General features: G+C 41.2%; 1 protein-coding gene across 1 annotated transcript in view; it reads left to right on the top strand.

Moving 5' to 3' along the window:
• IL17RE (interleukin 17 receptor E) overlaps nt 1-20964 on the top strand; it is a 560820-nt gene that overhangs the window by 323235 nt on the left and 216621 nt on the right. The window contains exon 6 of the mRNA XM_044077387.1: nt 12244-12383. Within this exon, the coding sequence (XP_043933322.1) occupies nt 12244-12383 (140 nt within the window). The remainder of the gene's footprint in view (nt 1-12243; nt 12384-20964) is intronic.

The following is a 20964-nucleotide window of genomic DNA, read 5'->3' as shown; positions in this document are numbered from 1 at the left end:
ACTGACTGATAGAGGTGCTAATTTCAAGTCAGACCTGCTGGCTTGTGTGTGGTAGGACTATGGGGCAAAGCACCCAAAGACAACCCCTACCATCCCAGACTAATGCTGTAGTTGAGAGGTTAAACTCTACACTAAAGACCATGCTACAGACATTTGCAGACCAGTTTAAGAAGGAGTGGGACAAATATTTGCCCCATATGTTTGCTTACAGGGAGGTGCCCAAGGAATCTACAGGTTTTTCACCCTTTGAGTTGCTGTATGGGCATAGGATGAGAGGACCTCTAGATTTGGTCCATGATGAGTGCGTGGGTGAGTGTGAATTCCACAAGGAGTCTGACATATGTGCTAAACCTCATGACAAGGCTCAGGGAACTCACGGTAGGAGTACCTGGCAGAAGCCCAACAGCAGAAAAAGTCTGGTATGACAGGAATGCTCGAGCTAGAAAGTATATTTTAGGGCAGCAGGTTATGGTTCTCATTTCTCATTCATGTCAGGCACAGCAAGCTGCAGGCAGCTTGGGAGGGACCATTCAAAGTGGTAAGGAAGGTCAGTGATGTTAACTACATGGTAGAACTGCTAGGCAGGAGGCAGGGGCATATAGTGTACCATGTTAACATGATGAAACCTTACCATGATAGGGAGGCCCTTGTGCTGAGTATTTGTAGTGGATGGAAGGAGGAGTCTGAGGGGGATCTGGTGACTGATCTCCTCAGTGAGGCTCGAGCTGACATCTCAGTGGAAGGGGTAGCAATATCCCAGCAGCTATCCCCTACCCAGATTCAAGAAATCCATGCAGTGTTACAGGATTTGGGGACATGTTCACTGGGAAACCAGGTTGCACCCACCTGGTGCTGCACCATTTGGACACAGGACCCCAAAGGCCCATTAAGCAGGCCCCTTATATGGTGCCTGAGAAAGCCAGACTATGAGGGAGGCAATACAGGACATATTAGAACTAGTAATAATCCAGGAGTCCAGCAGTCCCTGGGCCTCTCCAGTGGTGCTGGTAGCAAAGAAGGATGGCAGTACCAGGTTCTATGTAGACTACAGGAAATTAAATAGTCACACAGAGTCCAGTGTGTTTACCCCATGCCTAGGACAGATGAAGCCCTAGAGCAGCTGGGTGGGGCTAAGTATCTCACCACTTCTGATCTTACCAAGGGTTACTGGCAGGTGCCCTTGACTCCCAGCGCTAGAGAGAGGTCAGCCTTTGTGACTCCTTTCAGCTTGTATGACTTCACGAAGATGCCCTTGGGATGAAAAATGCCACAGTGACTTTCCATACACTAGTAGATCATATCCTAGCAGGAGCAGGAGGGTTTGCCCTTGCTTACCTGGATGATATTGCCATCTACAGCCATTCCTGGCAAAAGCACCTTCAGCATGTCAAGGAGGTGCTGAGCAGACTACAAAGGGCAGGGTTGACCATTAAGCCTAGTAAGTGTTAGGTGGGTATGGCAGAGGTCTCCTACCTGGGACATAGAGTGGGGCATGGTAAGATCAGGCCAGAACCTGCCAAAGTGGAAGCCATTCAGGCATGACCTGTCCCTTTTACCAAAAAGTAGGTGAGGGCATTCTTAGGGACAGCAGGGTACTACAGAAAGTTTGTCTCCAATTATAGTACATTAGCTGCTCCCCTCACAGACCTGACAAGGAAAAATAGGCCAGATAAAGTAGTGTGGATCCCAGCATGTGAGCAGGCATTCCAGAAGCTTAGAGGAGCTTTGGAAGAACCCCCTGTGTTAGCCAGTCAATATTGCAGCAAATAATTTGTTGTGCAGATGTTTACTCCAAACCATGGGGTGGGGGCTGTACTCAGCCAGGTGAACTCAGAGGGAGAAGAGCACCCAGTGATATATCTCAGCCATAGGTTACAACAAAGGGAAGAATGCTATGCAGCTGTAGAAAACGAATGTCTGGCCATAGTGTGGGCACTGCAGAACTTTCAGCCTTATCGGTATGGAAGGAAATTCACTGTAGTTACAGATCACAATCCCTTAACATGGCTACATCGAGTCAGCCATCAAAATGCCAAGTTACTAAGGTGGAGCCTAGGATTGCAGACATATGATATGACAGTGCAGCACCGCAGTGGGGTTAGCAATGCCAATGCAGATTGGCTCTCAAGACAGGGAATGGGGTAATGTATTCCCAGATAGGCTCAACCCTCTCAAGCAGTGTTTCTCAAGGGTCACTTGAAAAACTATCTTGAGTCTTTGGGAGGTGGAGGGGAATGTCACAAAAGTCTCTACTGCCAGCCCAGCTATCTGAAATTTTGTAAATAATTATATGTCATTTGTGAATATGCTTGTTTTTCAAATTTGTTAGAACTTTCTGTCATATAAGATGGTTTGTACAGACGTGTGCTGAAGAGATATTTCACAAAGTACTGAACTTAGAGGTGTGACCACAGTGTACTCTGCTGGATTAGAACAGAAATGTATATACACTATTGTAACTATTTAGATGTATATATTTTAACAATGCAAACTGGGACACAGGAGGCTAGTTTCAGAAAAGAGATGAAAATTTTAATTTACTTTATGACAGCCAGAGACAAGATGTCTATACTAGGGAGTTCCCTGTGTTATCTTGAAAGAGAAATAATTACTAGGTTTGAGATGTGAAAGTGTTTTATGACTTCCAGGATCTGCCTTAGATCTAAGAAGGGCCCTTGTTTATGTATTTCCACAGGTAGATGCTAAATGTTGTAGTTTTTGAGCCTGGGAACTGAAGTCAGATTACAGGAAATTATACCATTGCGCAAGTATCCCAGTAGTGATATTTGGAATATTAATTTAAGAACTCTCAGAGAGAGACTGAGCATTTTGTATTTTATCTTTGACCTGACAAAAACATCCACTCACCACATCTACCTTGTTGCTCTGTAAGTAAGTTAACTAGAGTACAGTACTTTCTCTTTAGATACAGTCAGGAATATTGTCAAGTATAGCTTAGATGTTTTCTTTATTTATTAGGATTACCGCTTTCAGACAAAATAAAATTTAGATCTGAAGAAGGATATTTTTATTTTATAGGTTCATAGGTTGGTACTGGGCTGTCTGCCCGAAGGCATATATTAGCCCAGCCACATTGTGCGGTATTCACCACCCCTTTAGTAGTTCCCTAGACCCTTGTACTAGCAGCTAGTACCCTTGGCCCCTATTTAGTAGTGCTGTTGGTGTGATCCCCGATGTGAACTTTCTGTTACCCATCCACTCATCAAGGTTCCTCTTGAAGAGTGATAGTGAGGGGCTCTGTCTTATGTAGATCGGAAGCCTGTTCCACAGTAAGGGAAGTCTCTGCGAAGGGACTCTATCCCTCCAGAATGTTCTATTCATTGTTGTGTTGAGGTTTGTATCCCTAGAGCGTGTAGCTCGGGTAGATTTGGTTTTGCTAAGATGGAGCATGTTCAACAATTCTGGGTTGGACATGGCTCTGTACGTTAGACAGAGATCACCTCTGAGAAAGCGGTATGCAACAGAGAACAGTCATAGCTGTTTCAATCGTGCTGCATAGGGCAATTGTTTGAGGCCAGTAATCCTCTTGGTTAGGTACCTCTGTGGTCTCTCTAGCTGCTGGAGATGTCTAGCCAGGTACATTCCAATTGGTGCATTGTACTCAATAATGGGTCTGATGAGGGAAGAGTAGAGGGGCACCATTACATCCTTAGATCTTGATGCGAACCCTTTTGTGATCAGATGGGTCACATAGAAGGATTTTCTAACCACTTTGGCGACATGGTTATCAAAGGAAAGCTGACTATCTACTTGGGTCCCTAGATCCCTTATTTCTTCTTCAGATTTCAGGGGATTACCTCCTATGTTGTAGTTTGCGGGTACTCTGTTTTTTCCAAAGAGGATTACTACACATTTTTTTTGCATTTAGCTTGAGACCATGGCTTTGACACCATGTATCAGTCTCATTTAGGCCCTTCTGGAGGATCTCCATGTCGGCCGGAGACTCTATTATAGTACCCAGTTTGCAGTCGTCCGCAAACTTAGTCAGCCACAGCCCTTCCGTCCTTGCCTGTACTTCTGAGAAGTATATGCCAAACAGGAGGGGCCCCAGGACAGAGCCCTGAGGCACACCACTCATTACTGGTCTGGATTCTGACATAGATCCCGCTACTCTTACTTTATGGGAATCTGTCTGAGAGTCAATTTGTGATCCATCTTGTGATGTAAGGGTTTGTGCCCAGGCTGGTGAGCTTATCAATAATACCTGAATGAGGAATGGTGTCAAATGCTTTAGCAAGGTCAAGGTAAGCCGTGTGTACCTCCTTTCCCTTATCTATAGCCTGAGTAACTGTCTCAAAGAAATCCACCCAGTTCAGGAGGCATGATCTGCCCTTGACAAAGCCGAACTGTGTGGGGTCCAGCGACTGGAGGTTCCCAATCTCTCCATTTATGAGTTCCATAATGATTCGCACCATAGCCTTACAGATCAGACTGGTCAGGCTTATTGGTCGGTAGTTCCCAGGGTCAGTTGTGGCCCCACCCTTGTGTAGCGGGACCACTGTTGCCGTGCGCCATTCTATGGGCACATATCCTGTGGAGAGGCTGAGACTGAACAGGGTATTAAGATTTTGTCCGAAAGCACTCATCCTTTTACCTGTTGTTTTTGTCATTATTGGATTTAAGTTTTATAATTAAACATTGAATACAGATTATTTAGCTTTTTTCTTTATGTTACAAGCCATGCTGGAGGAACTGCATATTCAACTTGGTCTTTATATTATCAAGCGGTTTCTTCTGTTTGTGGTTGGTTCATGTTTTTTGTTCTTCATATATATATATATATATATATATATATATATATATATATATATATATATGTATATATGTATATATATATATGTATATAAAATAGATTCACTAGACAGTCTCGAAATACTGAAATGTCGAATGTCAGTATTTTGAGAATGAATAGTGGAAAACCCACATACCCGAAAATGCAAAACCGCGAATAGCACGATCTCGACCATTCACACACACACACACACACACACACACACACACACACACACACACACACACACACACACACAAACCAACACATAAGCACACACATACACCTACCTAACTACACTAAAACAAACATAACAACACACACACACAACATAACACACAAACACACCTACCCTACCTATAAGAAGGGGGCAAACCCCCCTAATCCCCCCATGTGGGAGGCTGTGCCCCCACACCCCCCTACTTATATATTCTAACTCTGAGGTTGCACTAAACACACACACACAAATAACACCACTACACACACTCACACACACACACACACTAAAATCCCTACCCAATACCCTTACACAAACACCCCTTACCTGAAACCACAGATAAATCCACAAACCGCATCACACGTCACAAACGCAACACCACGATAGTGGATTCCACATTTCCACATTTGACATAGTGCTGTTTCGCGTAACTGCACTTTCCACTATTCAGTCGCAACATACTGAAATTCAACATTTCAGTAAGTCGAGATTGTCTAGTGAATCCATGTATATATATATATATATATATATATATATATATATATATATATATATATATATATATATATCTGTGTGTGTAAATTATATGGTTTCACTTTCAGCATTCCGAGATCATGAAGCCAAAAATTCAGATTGCCGAAAGTGCATAAGAGCGAATTTGAATATCTCAAATTCGCACTTTTGCATTTCCAATACGTTGCGTGTAGTATTATGGTGCCTGAAATTGCAGGTGAGTGAGTATTTGTGTGTGTTTTTGCATGTTGTATGTGTGGGTAAGGGTAGGAAGGTGCGTGAGAGTGAGTGTTGGATTTGTTGACGTTTGTGTATGCGTGATGTGTATTTGTGTGCAAGCGAGTAGAGAATGCAGTGGTGGGAGTTTTTTTTTTTTTTTATGTTATGTGCAATCTCGGAGTTACTATATATAAGTAGGGGGGGTGTGGGGGGTGCAGCCCACCACATGGAGGGTGCAGGACAGCTTGTCCCCCTGCTTATATGTAGTGCAGGTTTCTTTGGTTTGTGAGCTGTGAGTGGAATGGTACGTGTGTTATGTGGTTTATGGTGTATGTATGTTCATGACTGTGATTCGTGATTGTGGGATTCGGTATTGTGAATGGTTTGGCTTCATGGTCTCGGAATGCGGAAATTCGGTATTTCAGCATTTCCAGATTATGAAGTGAAACCATAATATATATATATATATTGGTTTACTATCATAAATTCGAAAACCAGAACAAAATGTGTCTGCATTTTCGAATTTATACATTGGAAATGAACATTTCCGAATTTTCCTAAAGTCGAAAACAGCTGTGTATTGTCAAAAATGTCGCTCGCGACATTTTCGGCAATACACAGCACTCCCACCCATCCCGTAACTACCTACCTAACCAGCCTAAACACACAGTTATGCAGGGGGGCAAGCCCCCCTGCACCCCCACACCCCCCAACTTAATATTCCAACTCCGAGATCGCACTACACTGAGGAAAGGGATGTGTTTCCCTAACCGCACTGTACTGCGATCCCCTCACATGAGCGAACGTTAGAATTGCGAATGCACAGTCCATTCGCAATGGTAACATTCACTCACATCACCTGCTGAAATATGAAGTATTCGAACATCTGTTGTTCGAACGAATACTTCATAGCCGTGCAAGTGCACGTCGGCATTGTGATAGTAAACCATATATATATATATATATATATATATATATATATATATATATATATATATATATATATATATAAAATTATCTCTAATGAGAATAACTGGGATCATAACATAGATCATTTGTGCGGACCTATGTATGGTATAAAACATTTAGGAGCTGTCTCTGTCCATTAGTAGCAATGACAAGAAGTTAATCTAATAATAACATAGGAATGGCAGAATATCCAAAAAGTAGAGGTAAACAGGAGTAAGGATGTTGATCATTTTTTAGTCAATTTAATTCTAGTAAAAAAAAATTGCATCATAGATGCTAGGGAATGTTTTAGACAGACTCTGTTTTGCATATTGCACCAGGGAATAAGCATCATAGATCACATACAACAGTAGCCAACATGGAATTCAGGTAGACATCATCCTAGTAAGTAAAGAGCACTGGGGTAGAATCAGCAAATGCAAAGTTATCTTTAGTGAAACAGTTAGCTCACAGCATGAGCGATCAGCTGCAAGCAGTGGTCAGAGAAGGCTCTCACGTCAGAGACTATGCTGAAGACCTGCAAGCTGACTGGAGGGAGAGCTCAAGAGTTCATTGAAATACTCGGGGATCTAGCAAATCAGGAAGAATAAATAGATGGAGTTGAAGAAGAATGGCAGCACCTTAAAACAGCATGTGTGGGACTATAGAACAGACATGCAGCTAAGACAAGTATGGAAATAAGCCACATAAGGAAAGCTGGTGATGGAATGCAGAAGTTCAGTCAAAAGAAAGGAGGAGTGCAGGAAAAAGCGGGAAATAGAAACGTTGAACCAGGCTAATAAGGAATACTGGCTGTCTAAGAAAGCAGTTGCAGTAGCAAAGAACAATTCATTCGCCTTCTACTAAGTCACTCTTCCATCTTTTGGAAAGTGACTTAGTAGAAGTCAAAGATGGAAATATAAAGAAAATAGTCCTCAGACACCCTTCATAAGGGATGCCAACAACAACCTGCTCACCAGTGCACAGGACATCAAAGGATGATGAAAAGAGTACTTCCAGCAGCTTTTGGATGAAGAAAACCCCTCAAAAGCTTAACTGCCAGAGACATGCCTAAGATAAAAAAGTGACGGGCCCAACCTACTAGTGGTAAGAACAGCACTAAGGAAAATGGTCAGGGAAGGCAGCAGGCTCAGATGAGGTCAAAGCAGATATGATCAAGATGTTGGGTGAGACAGGGGAGAAATGGCTCCTGAGGGTACTCCTAGCAGTATGGTGAGAAAGGTGATTCCCAGATGACTGGAAATAAGCAAAGTAATGACAGTGTATGAAAATATAGGGGACATTCCCAACTGTGGGCAGTATAGAGGTATCAAACTCCTGTCACACTGCATGAAAGTTTTGGAGATGATGATCACTAAACAAATATGCAGAGTAATAGAAAGTAAGATGGAAGATGAATAGCTGGGATTCCAGTCAGGATGCAGCACAATTAACCTGATGTCTTCAGTGAGAAAGGTAGTTGAAAAGAAACAAGAGATATGTGGTTGTCATTCATTTGATAGAAAATACACATGTGAGAAACCATAAAGCATTATTATAGGTATGTAGGAATATGTAAGGGCAAGGAATGGTCGACTGAAAAGATGGTGGTTTTGAAAACATGCAAGCCTGCATTATAGCAAGTAGTGTGTACATGCTGGTGTTCATGGGCTAGGTTTACGTAAGTGGATAGATTTAGTGTTGTGCCTGAATGGTGTTGTGACTGTTCTGTGTTTTTTGTCTTGTTTAGTGGTACTGTTAAGGAAAGAGTTTTTAGTAGCATAATATGTAGGGTTAGGGACAGGGGCAGAAATAAGGATAGGGTTAGGACACATGCGTAAGGTAGTGCAGGAGGGGCAGAACACCAGGGAACAAATAATCAGAGTGTCGTCTTGTGAAGATCTGGTACAAGTTATACAGAATGAATGTGAAAATAAATACTGTTGTACTGTAGTCTATTATCAACAAGGGGTAAGTCCCCAGGGCTACAATGCCCGACCAGCAACAATATCAGTGCATTACTGGATAAGAGTTGTAGATGAAGGATATCCCTAAATGATAATAGTGATTACAAAAGAACAGTTAGACTGAATGGGACTGGTCCTAGTTACTTGGTAAAAAAAGCATCCGTGGGTTGGTCAGCCTTTTAAGTCTAGGTTCATGACAAGGTCACATGGAGGATTAGTAAAGTTCTTAGTACGTTACTAGCACTTTTAGCAAGTGATAAAAGGTTTGTGCAGTAGCGGGTGACTTTCCTTAGTATTCATTTGGAAGACATATGACTATGAGTGATGTACTGAGGAGACTGAAGCTCAGCCACAAGTATAACTTAGAGATGTGTGGATGTTGTAAAGCATCTCCATTCATTAAGAGAAGTGGTACTTTTACCTCTTTTGTCTCACAGAAGGTATACATCAATTACCCAGACACTACCATTTCTCTAGAACAGGCTCCCCATCCATTTGAAGCAGAGTTCCTCCCTAACACAATTTAAGTGTAACTTGCACAATTGGATAGGGAACAGGAAATTCATCCCTGGTTTGGCACCTATGTCTCTAATAGACACAGGTAACCTATAAATGGTTCATCTCCCAAGCCCCTGCTTACACTTAAGAGTACCAGAACTTGTCAGAGATTTTGAATTCATGGCTAGATTTAAAAGGGTATATTGGTGTCATTAGCTTAGTAAACACCTATGAACTTATGACCCTATGAACCTATGACCATGGCAGCATATTTATGATTTATCTAACTTCCTATAAATGTGTTTGTTTTTATGCTGGGAAAAGCAGTTGCTGTTTGAGACAGAAGATAATGAAACACATGAGATATATCCATGCTGTTCTAATAATGCTTGAACAGTTCATGTACAAAAAACACTATGAATTGTGACAAACTGCATGAGTTTTATTTTAGCTTATAGAAAGAAGAGTGTGCCTCTTTGCAGATGACACAAATATGTTTCACAAAAAAAAACAACAAAACTGAACTAACACACTGAAAATAAAATAAAATAGCCAGTAGGAAACACAAGCTAGAATTTATTATTAAAACATTCAACCACACCAATAGTGGGTACATCCTGATATTCCCATGCACAGTCATAGATTATTATACCAACTGTGAGGGAATCCTGATATGCCCGTGCACAGTCATGGATTATTACACCAACTGTGGGTAAATCCTAATATACCCATGCAGAGTCATAGATTATTACACCAACTGTGGGGGAACCCTGATATGCCCGTGCACAGTCATGGATTATTACACCAATTCTGGGTAAATCCTGATATACCTATACACAGTCATAGATTATTATACCAACTGTGGGGGAATCCTGATATGCCCATGCACAGTCATGGATTATTACACCAGCTGTGGGTAAATCCTGATAAACCCATAAACAGTCATGGATTATTGCTTCAGTATAATCCATGAATAACTACATACTGGGGTTGGCCCTAGAGTGAAGGGACAAAATAAATTATTTAGGAGTAATAAGCATCCCTAGGATGAAAGACTGCAGTGCAATGAGGTATGGCATTAGAGAAGACTATCTGAGTGCTGGGGATCATAGTTAGGATACTAGATTTATGAGATGCAGGTGTTTTCTGTTTTATAAGGTGTGATGCTTCCAGTTCGAGAAACCATGAAGAGAAAAGGGAAGAAGGGTGACAGAGTATATCTGGAGTTGTTAACACTATGATAGAAGTGAAAGTGTTAAAAGTATGAGGAATGACTCAGAGGGCAGTGTGTGTGTAAAACGAGTAAGAACGGTGTGATAGAGTTGTATATATGGTTCAGACTCAAGTATGCATTCCCTGTTACTATAACAAATAATCTTACAGGATAGAACTATTATTTGACAGTGATCAGTTTGAATAGGTGAGGTCTAAAGTTACTAATGCAGGAGATCAGTTAATAACAATCATAAAATGTTACAGGCATTGCATGCATTATGTGGGGTCTAATTTACACGCTCGAAACATGAAAAACCCGAATCCAAATAGCGTGACACATAAAGAGCGAACCGCGAATATGTCGAACATACTAAAGCGCGAAATTTAAAACCTCGAACCATCATAGTCGGCCATCCCACCACCTGCAACACGCTACCTACCCAAACATAATAAAAAAACACATACATACACTAACCAAACCCTACTTCTAAACTTAAATTAAAGCACCAAAACCCTACTGCTAACCCTACACTAAACCCCACATACACAACTATCTATGCACTATCCTTAACCCCTCCCTAACCCTAAGGTCCGTAACTACAGCACACTTCCCCTACGGAGCTATACCCAAGCAAACTAAATATTCTACACACATACACTTAACAAAACCCTACACTAAACCTTGCATACATTACCTACACAAAACCTTACATACACTACCTACCTATGCACTTACCTTAACCCCTCCCTAACCCTAAGGTCCGTAACTATCGCACACTTACCTTACGGAGCTATACCACAGATGGGCCAACTATGCAAATTCGATATTTCCAGTTTTGCGGTTTCATTCGTTCGACATATTCGCGGTTCGCTCTTTACGTGTCACGTTATTTGGATTCAGGTTTTTCAGCTTTCGAGCACATAAAGTAGACCCCATTATGTGTACATGACAATGGTTATGTCTCTGGTTACTTGTTTTAGTGGTGTGTATATTATACTGAGACAGTTTGTTAAAATAAAAAAAAAATGAATTCAATTAACATGAACAAGTTTTCCTATTCCTACAAATTTCTGATCTAACTTTAGTCTGCTTAGAAATCTCTCTCTGTTTTACCCCTACATGATTCAGTGAACACTACTACTCACTGTTGAGCACTACTTCTCACAGTGAGCACTACTTCTCACAGTGAACACTACTACTCACTGTTGAGCACTACTTCTCACAGTGAACACTACTTCTCACTGTTGAACACTACTTCACTGTTGAGCATTGCTTCACTGTTGAGCACTGCTTCCCACAGTGAACACTACTTCTCACTGTTGAGCACTACTTCTCACAGTGAACACTTCTCACTTTTGAGCACTACTTCACTGTTGAGCACTACTTCTCACAGTGAACACTACTTCTCACAGTGAACACTACTTCTCACTGTTGAGCACTACTTCTCACAGTGAACACTACTTCTCACTGTTGAACACAACTTCTCACAGTGAACACTTCTCACTGTTGAACATTACTTCACTGTTGAGCACTACTTCTCACAGTGAACACTACTTCACTGTTGAACACTACTTCACTGTTGAGCACTGCTTCACTGTTGAGCATACTTCTCACAGTGAACACTAGTTCTCACAGTGAACACTACTTCTCACTGTTGAACACTACTTCTCACAGTGAACACTACTTCTTACAATGAACACTACTTCTTACAATGAACACTACTTCTCACTGTTGAACATTACTTTCAGATCTTTGTTGTGCCTTGTCTTCTACAGGCAGTAAGAAACAGCTGCAACTCCTGATTCAAAGCATACTTTTATCTGATTGATGCAATATAATGTATTAATAAGCTTTTCTTTCTCACCCATTCTAGATCCAGTATTTAATTATTCATTTTCTCTGATGAAGAAAACGGTTTCAGTATCTGTACTACCAGGACCCAGTGTAACTGCTAGACTTTGCTATCAGCAAGCTTTCACATGTGAACAGCTAGGTAACCAGTCATACCAACAGGTAAGAAATGTCAAGTTTTAATTTTCCTTTTCTTATCTTATTCCTTTTATTTTCTTTTTGTTACTTTATCTTTTTCAAGTGCAGGAAAGGTATAAACATATATATTTATACACACACACACACACACACACACACACACACACACACACACACACACACATATATATATTATATATGCTAAATATGCAGATGACACAAAGTTGGAGTAATAGTGAAAAATGTAAAAGAACAATAGTCTGACAAAATTTCTTATATTGCTTGTACTGGTGGTCAATCAACTACTCTGCTTTTTTAACAATTGCCTGAATGCAGTAAATGAAGATTTGATTCCTTTGTCTAACGCCATGAAAGATATTGGATATGACCTTGAAAAACCCTCCCAGTTTTGAAGCCTGCTCTCTGACTATGCTATTTCTGAATATAGTGTCATGAGATATACCCTCCAGTCCATCAGTTTCATTGAGGAATAGGTGTTGATCCCCATTAACAAATCATTAAAATATCTCCATTTGGAGTACTGTGGATAGGTTTGTATGTAGAACACTAATGCAATAAAAAACAAAAGAAAAAAAAAACAGAAAAAGTTTAAAAGAATCAAAAAACATTTTCCAGACAGATAGCTAGAGTTTGATACCTTCTTTACATGGACAGATTTAAAGCATAAACTATTTTCTGTGTATTACAGTTATCTTTGAGGAGACATAATTCTGATACATTATGCTTAAAATTAGTTATTGGCTACCAGCTTTAGTATTAATTTCTTGACACGTGCAAGAGAAATATGTAATAATAACCTCCATGTGAGTTATTCATTGCTAGATCTAGATTACTGAATAAAAGTCTCAAATGTCCGGTGCCTCCAGACCCAGTCGGCAGCGTTGATTATCCTAAAAGGAATACCCCCTCAAAATATCTAAAAATAAGGGTTTCCTTCCTGAAAGAAGCTACCCTGGAAACCAGTATCCACTATCTACCTGAAGTACCTCCTTTGAGTGGCCAAGGTTAATTTCCTTTACTGTTCTCAAACACTGCCCTGGGTCTAAAGCCACCTAAAGTATATTTGCTATTTAAACACCATTGCCCATAACACTGTCTCTAGTCCTGAACTTATCCCTGATCACTGTAGTTTACTCCACTCCCCCACTAATAGCCCTGAAACTCAAACTTTGTGCCCACTACCTGTAGCTCATAAATACCCTGTATAAGCATATAACACAGCCTAACTATATTCCATTACTTAGTTCTAAAGATATAGCTTCTCCTACTGCTGTAACGTCAGTTTAATTTGGATTACAAAGCAAGTCAGACCCTGTATACTTACCAAGAACTAAACAGAAACTTGGAGTCAGTGTTAGCCCTGCTCCACTTGCCGTCACTACGCTCAGGCTCACTCCACTCCCCTCCCTGCCCCCAATTTCCACCCGCCCCCACTATCTCTATTTATAGGTACTTAACCACACCCCTGCTAACCCAACCTATTAACTTCTACCTCATACTCTCCACCCTGTCCCCACCATCCTATTGCCTCACCAAACATATTTCCCTCCACCCACCATTGTCTCTAATTTGAGTATCAGATCTACCACTGTCGTGTCATACATAACTAAAGTTCAGAATAAAATACTTCTCCCTCATTATGTTAATCTACATTTTACTACCCTTTCTGTTCTCCACTTATGTACTCACCTTGTATGAAAACCATATGTTTACTGACTATCAGTACCCTAAAGGCAATACTATCACTCCCACCTTCAACCATATTAATAACAAAGGGTATAGCCCATCATGGTCCCTCTTTCAGTATACTAACCCCTTGCACATTACCTCTCAATATAGACAATACTACAAAATTTTACACAAGCTCCTGAGGCTTATCATAACAAGGTACAGACCGAGCCTCATACTCACTGGAGACATCCACCCTAACCCAGGCCCATCCATCTCTGATAAATACACTCCCTCCACCAGTGACCTAAGCCCTAAAACTATAATCAGTAGACCAAATAACTCTCTCCTGGCCTGTCATCTGAATATTAGAAGTATTAATAATGAGATACATGAATTGCATGCACTCCTGGCTGTATACTCCCCTGAGATTCTCTGTCTGAGACCTAGTTAAAGCCTAACACCTCAGATAATGAAGTGTTACCACCAGGGTATAATATACACAGGCTGGATCATGCTTCCAGGAAGGGGGGCAGAGTAGCCATACTCTACAAATCTGGGCTGAATCTGAATATAGTTGTTAATCAACCACCTCAGATTAATAACTCAGAAATACTTGCCACTAGACTACAATTCAACAAAAACAAATGCATCAACATCATCTGTATGTATATCCCCCCAGGTAACAATGTAGCCACGCTTGATGATATTCTTCACTGGCTATCATGTCACTATCCCAAAGAAACCTTACTACTTGGAGACTGTAACATAGATTGGAGAACCTGTTCCTCAGAATCCCCTTCTACCCACATCAACCTACATGCTTTCATAGGTTCATAGGTTCATAGGTTCATAGGTTGGTACTAGGCTATCAGCCCTAGGGCCTATACAAGCCTAGCCATAACAATTCCCTGGCTATTTCTTCCCACATTATTTACTTTCCTGGACCCTTGACTACCAGGGCGACTGACGTGATCCCTGGGGTGAATTTCCTTTCTCCCATCCAATCGTCAAGGTTCCTCTTGAAGAGGTCCAAAGAGGCACTCTGCTTGACATGTATGGGCAATCTATTCCAGAGTCTGAGGAGTCTGTGGGTCAGGAACCTATCCCTCCAGCATGTTTTGTTTATTGTGATGACAAGGTTTAGATCCCTGGGGCATGTAGCTCTGAGGGATTGGGATTTCATTAAGTGTAGCATGTCCAACAGCCCTGGGTTTGACATGGCCTTGTATGTTAAGCAGAGATTGCCTCTGAGTAGATGATATGCGACAGAGTATAGCTGGAGTTTTTTAAGGCGGTCAGCGTAGGGCATCTGCTTTAGGCCTGTGATTCTATTAGTGAGGTATTTCTGAGGCCTTTCCAGTTGTTGCAGATGTCTTGAGAGGTACATACCAAATGGGGCGTTGTATTCTATAATGGGTCTAATGAGGGATGAGTACAGTGGGACAACGACCTCCTTTTTCTGGATGAAAAGCCCTTCGTGATGAGGTGTGCCACATAGAAGGATTTCCTGACTGTTGTGGCGATGTGGTTATCGAAGGTGAGACCACTGTCCACCTGTGTCCCTAAGTCTCTTATCACACTTTCTGTGTTTAGTGTACTGCCACCTATATGGTAATTCATGGATACATGTTTTTTCCCAAAGGGATAACAATACATTTCTTGGCATTGAGCTTGAGCCCATGGCTCTGGCACCAAGCATCTGTTTCTGTAAGGCCCTTTTGTAGAGTATCCACATCATTTGGGGATTCAATAATGCCTCCCAGTTTGCAGTCATCTGCAAACTTTGTTAGCCAGAGTCCCTTAGTGTTGACCTGTACTTCAGAGAAGTAGATGCCAAACAAGAGCGGCCCCAGGACTGAACCCTGAGGTACTCCACTTGTCACTTGTCTTGAGCTGGATTTGGAGTCGGCTACTTTTACAGTGTGGGTTCTATCAGTAAGCCATTTAGCAACCCATTGGGTGACATAGGGATTAATGCCCAACTTAGTAAGTTTATCTATGATTCCAGAGTCGGGGATGGTGTCAAAGGCCTTGGCAAGGTCTAGATAGGCTGTGTGGACCACCTTACCCTTGTCCATGGCTCTGGAGACTGATTCAAAGAAGTCAATCAGGTTCAGGAGACAAGATCGGCCCTTCACAAACCCAAACTGGGTGGGGTCCAGTGTTTGAAGGTTGCCAATGTCTTTGTTTATAAGTTCCATGATAATACGCTCCATGGCCTTGCAGATAAGGCTTGTCAGACTGATGGGACGGTAGTTTCCGGGATCCAAGGTGGATCCCCTTGTGGATTGGGATAACTGTAGCTCTGCGCCACTCAGTGGGCACGAAACCTGAGGTGAGGCTATGATTAAACATGACACTTAGGTGAGGTGCCAGTTCATGTTGTAGTTCATGTAGTACACAGCCCGGGATGTCATCTGGTCCCATGGATGCTGTATTCTTGGCTTTAGAGAGTGCGTTTTGTACCTGTGTGGCCGTTATTACTGGAATTTGGCAATCTTCCGGTATTGAGATGGGCCATTTAGGGGTGAGAGGGGGTGAAGTTGGCACTGAATCGATCTGCCAGGATATTGGCAATATCCTTCAGATCAGTATATTTAATGCCATTCTGTTTTAGCTCAGAGCAGATCTGAGCATTGCCATTTAGATTCTTGACATAGTTATAGAATGCTTTGTGGTTGTCTTTGGAATCTTTGGCAATTTTATTTTCGTAACTAGCTTTGGAGGATTTTATGAGGCATCTCAGTTTCTTACTGAGGCTAGTAAGGGAGTTTTTTGCATCCTGGGATTTTCCTCTTTTCTGCAAAAGTTTCTTCCTTTTGTTGTAACGTTTGTTTATGGCAGGGGACCACCAGATTGGCTTCCTTTTTTTGGATGAGAGCATTTTAGTTCTATTTGGGATGGCACGATTCATGCATGAGTGGATGTGCTCGTACAGTGCCTTAGTGTAGGATTCAGCAGTTAAACTTTCAGTTCCCGTCTGCATGGGTGTCATGAAGTTTGTCACTTCTGACTTGAGTAGCATGAAGTTGGCTTTGGAGAAGTTTTTATGGTGGTTTCTTTACGGGGGGGGGGGGGGGATGTGGATGTTAAGGGTGATTAGCTTATGGTCAGACCTGACTAACGAGGGGGTGACCATAGGTATGGAGCATTGATTTCCCATGTTGGTAATGACCAGGTGTAGGATATTGGAGCCCCTGGTGGGACTATGGATTAGTTGATCCAGGGCGTTGGAATTTACCATAACCACCCCTACCAGACTAGGTAAACCCAACCAAAAAGAAAGCATAATTGAATGGGTACTAGTAAATAGTAACCCCCAACTGTACACTGCTGGCACTCTCCCTGATGACCTAAGTGAGCACCTTCTCACTTACATAATTAAACAAAAAGCCATCAACCAACAACAACCCTTACTCAGAAAAGTCAGAAACAAAAGTGACTTTGACCCTACCAAATTCCAACAGGAACTTAACTCCTGTAACTGGGCTATGCTAAAACACCTCCCCTTAGATGAGGCAGTTCTATATTTTAACAACAAATTCCATAAAATCCTAGATGTGCATGCGCCTGTCCGCTCAAAACATAGTAAATCAGAAACGGTACCCTGGCTTTCCAAAGAGACTAGGCAAAAAATTACCAGTAGAAACAAAATATGGGCTCGATGGCGCTCCGCCAAAGACCCCCATGACCATGTTAAATATAGGCAAGCTAGGAATGAAACTAAAACAATCCGTAATGCAAGACAAAAAAACAATACTATAGTAATTTACAAACTGCTAACCAGAATAATCCCCAAAAGTTCTGAGCAGGCCTGAATAAATTACTTCATCCTGGTAAAACATCTACACCTATCCCTGCTGCTACCATTGACAAAACCCCTGAAGAAGTCTCTAACAGTTTTAACTGCTTCTTTACTGAGACAATTCATGTCCTAGATAATCAGTTATCTCATAGATCTTCTGGCCCTGACAGTATCACCTCCAAAAACCAACTCTCGTTTAGCCTTACACCAGTGTCCATGGCTCTGATTCGGTCCCTGATCAAAAAACTAAAACCTACTACGGTCTCCGCCGACAAACTCTCCACCGAGTACCTACACATATCAGCTGATGCCATTGCCTATCCAATATCAATACTAATTAATTGCACCATAGCAGAGGCTAAAATCCCCACCATTTGGAAGACATCCTATGTAATCCCACTGCATAAAGGATGTTCATCCACTGAATTCTCCAATTATAGACCAATTGCCATACTTTCTCCATTTGAAAAGATAATGGAAAAATGTATACATAATCAATTTATGCACCATCTAATCCAAAATCATCTTATGGCTGATAATCAACACGGCTTCCGACCTCACCACAGTACAACCTCAGCCCTACTGGCCTTCACCCATACCATAAATAATAACCGTAACAATAATTACATATCCTCAGCTCTCTTCTTAGATCTATCCAAGGCATTCAACATGGTTGATCACCAACTTTTGATTGACACCCTGCAAACTTTTGGCCTGGACTATAAGGCCCTTCAGTGGTTTTCATCGTACCTCAGTGGGAGGCAGCAAGCTGTTCTCTGGCAGAACAAGCTCTCCAACCTGTTACCAAATACCCTTGGAGTACCACAAGGCTCCATACAAGGGCCCCTACTGTTTTCCATCTTTATTAATGACCTACATACTGTTATCCCTAATGTCACCTGCATTCAATACACGGATGACTCCACCCTGGTTTGCTCAGCTACATCTCCCTCAGACTTGAGGTCTGATACCCAGTCCACATTCAATACTGTGGAAAACTGCTCTCCGATTGCAGACTGTTATTAAACCCCAAAAAAACTAAAATGTTACTATTCTCTCCAACACATAGGTCTACTGCTTTTAACTTCACTATAAATGCAAAAGATGGCACAATAATCTCCCCTGACCCCTCTACAAAACTGCTAGGTGTCATCATTGACAACAACCTAAAATTTGACCTACAAGTAAATCAAACTATGAAGACCATCAATAAAACCGTGGGTCTCTGTATAGAATTAAAGCCTTCCTAACCCCTCCAGCCAAGATTGCTATAGCTCGCTCTCATCTACTTTCTACACTGCTATACGCTCCCCCCCTCTCTCCAATCTAAGCAAGACTGTACTCAACAGACTGTCAACCTGTTATAATCACATTGCCAGATTTGCCACTGGCCTGCCCTTTAGGACACACCACTCTATCAACCTCAAACAGCTTGGGTGGCTTGAACTACCCAATCTAATCCAATACAACCTTCTGATTATGGCCAATAAAATTCTCTATAATCCAAATCATACACCAGCTCTTAGAAACATAATCACCCCCCCCCATAACAATCCAAGATTGCTTCGATCCTCAAATAAACTATTAATTCAAACTATCAAAACTAACAATGCAGCTGGTGATGCCCTATTTGCAAACTCTACAAGTAGAGTCTGGAACCTACTTCCAGCTGACATCACAATGCTCTCCTCCATAGACCAGTTTAAAACCAAACGTAAACAACTCCTGGCACTAAACTGGCCATGCCACTGTAATAAGCCTGACTAGCTCTAATTAAGAAATGTTGAATAAACTAGTAATCTAGTTACTGTCTATTTGTTCCCCATGTTGTAAACAGGCGTAACCTTTAACCTGTGAACTTGTCTATTCATGATTGTCTATGTATACGTTGTAAATATCTCTATATTGTTTCTACACTATCTATTTACCTGGGGATTTTATTTTGTAATGAGTTTGTAATGTTTTTTACTGTATCTGTTTATGCTGGAGCTTTTCTCCCTGGGCCTCTGCTAAAAATGGACATGCATCCAGTCGGACGATCCCGGTCAACAAATGTAAAATAAAATAAATAAATAAAAATAAATTTATGGAAGGTAAGTTATGGAATTCTCTAACATTAAAAAGTAGACAACTGACATATGTGTCTGCATTCAAAGTGTAGTGGTATGGTGGATAGTGTTTATGAGCTGTATATAACTGGGCTCTGGCAACCAGGTAGTCAAAACTATGCTGTGTGTGTGTGTGTGTGTGTGTGTGTGTGTGTGTGTGTGTGTGTGTGTGTGTGAGTGAGTGAGTGAGTGAGTGAGTGAGTGAGTGAGTGTGTGTGTGTGTGTGTGTGTGTGTGTGTGTGTGTGTGTGAGTGAGTGAGTGAGTGAGTGAGTGAGTGAGTGAGTGAGTGAGTGAGTGAGTGAGTGTGTGTGTGTGTGTGTGTGTGTGTGTGTGTGTGTGTGTGTGTGTGTGTGTGTGTGTTGGGGGGTGGCTAAATATGCTGTGTGTCTAATCATATACCAGGAAATCATATCTGCAAATTTCCATGATTCTGTGTATTATAATTAAGCAGTAATCAATGTGGAGTTGTGGGTTGTTCAGTATTTACCAACAAATGCTGGAATTAGACCACAGGAGTGAAGCCCAGTTGATCTAATAGAAACACAAATGGTAGAAACAGAAAACTCTACAATCTAACTTTGTTTATTCGTATTATTTATTAGCCATGGGTTTATTATGAAACTGGACAGAGGGACAAAAATACAGTCCTTTAAATATTGCGAAAACTGAATTTTATTACTATGACTTTCAGTTTTATATGTTCATTACCTTTTTAATATGGTTGTTTTTAGCAGTTCATTGAACAATTTAACATTATTTTATTTGTAATTTAGTGAACAGGTTTCCAAGTGTCACTGTACTTATTTTTCAACTTTTCATTTTCTTTAAACATTTCACTGACAGTGCTTTCAAAGTTTATATAATGTCTGAAGTTACTTCCTAAAAATTAGTCCATGTAAGAAAAATGTATTTCACTTCCTGCAGTATGTGATCTTTAAACACTTTTCAGTGTAATTTTTCACTTTAAAATCCACTCAGGTGAGTGAGAAACATTACTGT

The sequence above is a fragment of the Protopterus annectens genome, chromosome 7.part0 (genome assembly GCF_019279795.1).
Source record: "Protopterus annectens isolate FY-2018-M chromosome 7.part0, PAN1.0, whole genome shotgun sequence".
Taxonomy (NCBI): Eukaryota; Metazoa; Chordata; order Ceratodontiformes; family Protopteridae; genus Protopterus; species Protopterus annectens.
The sequence above is the reverse complement of the archived record's forward strand: the minus strand, read 5'-3'. Positions and strand labels throughout refer to the sequence as shown.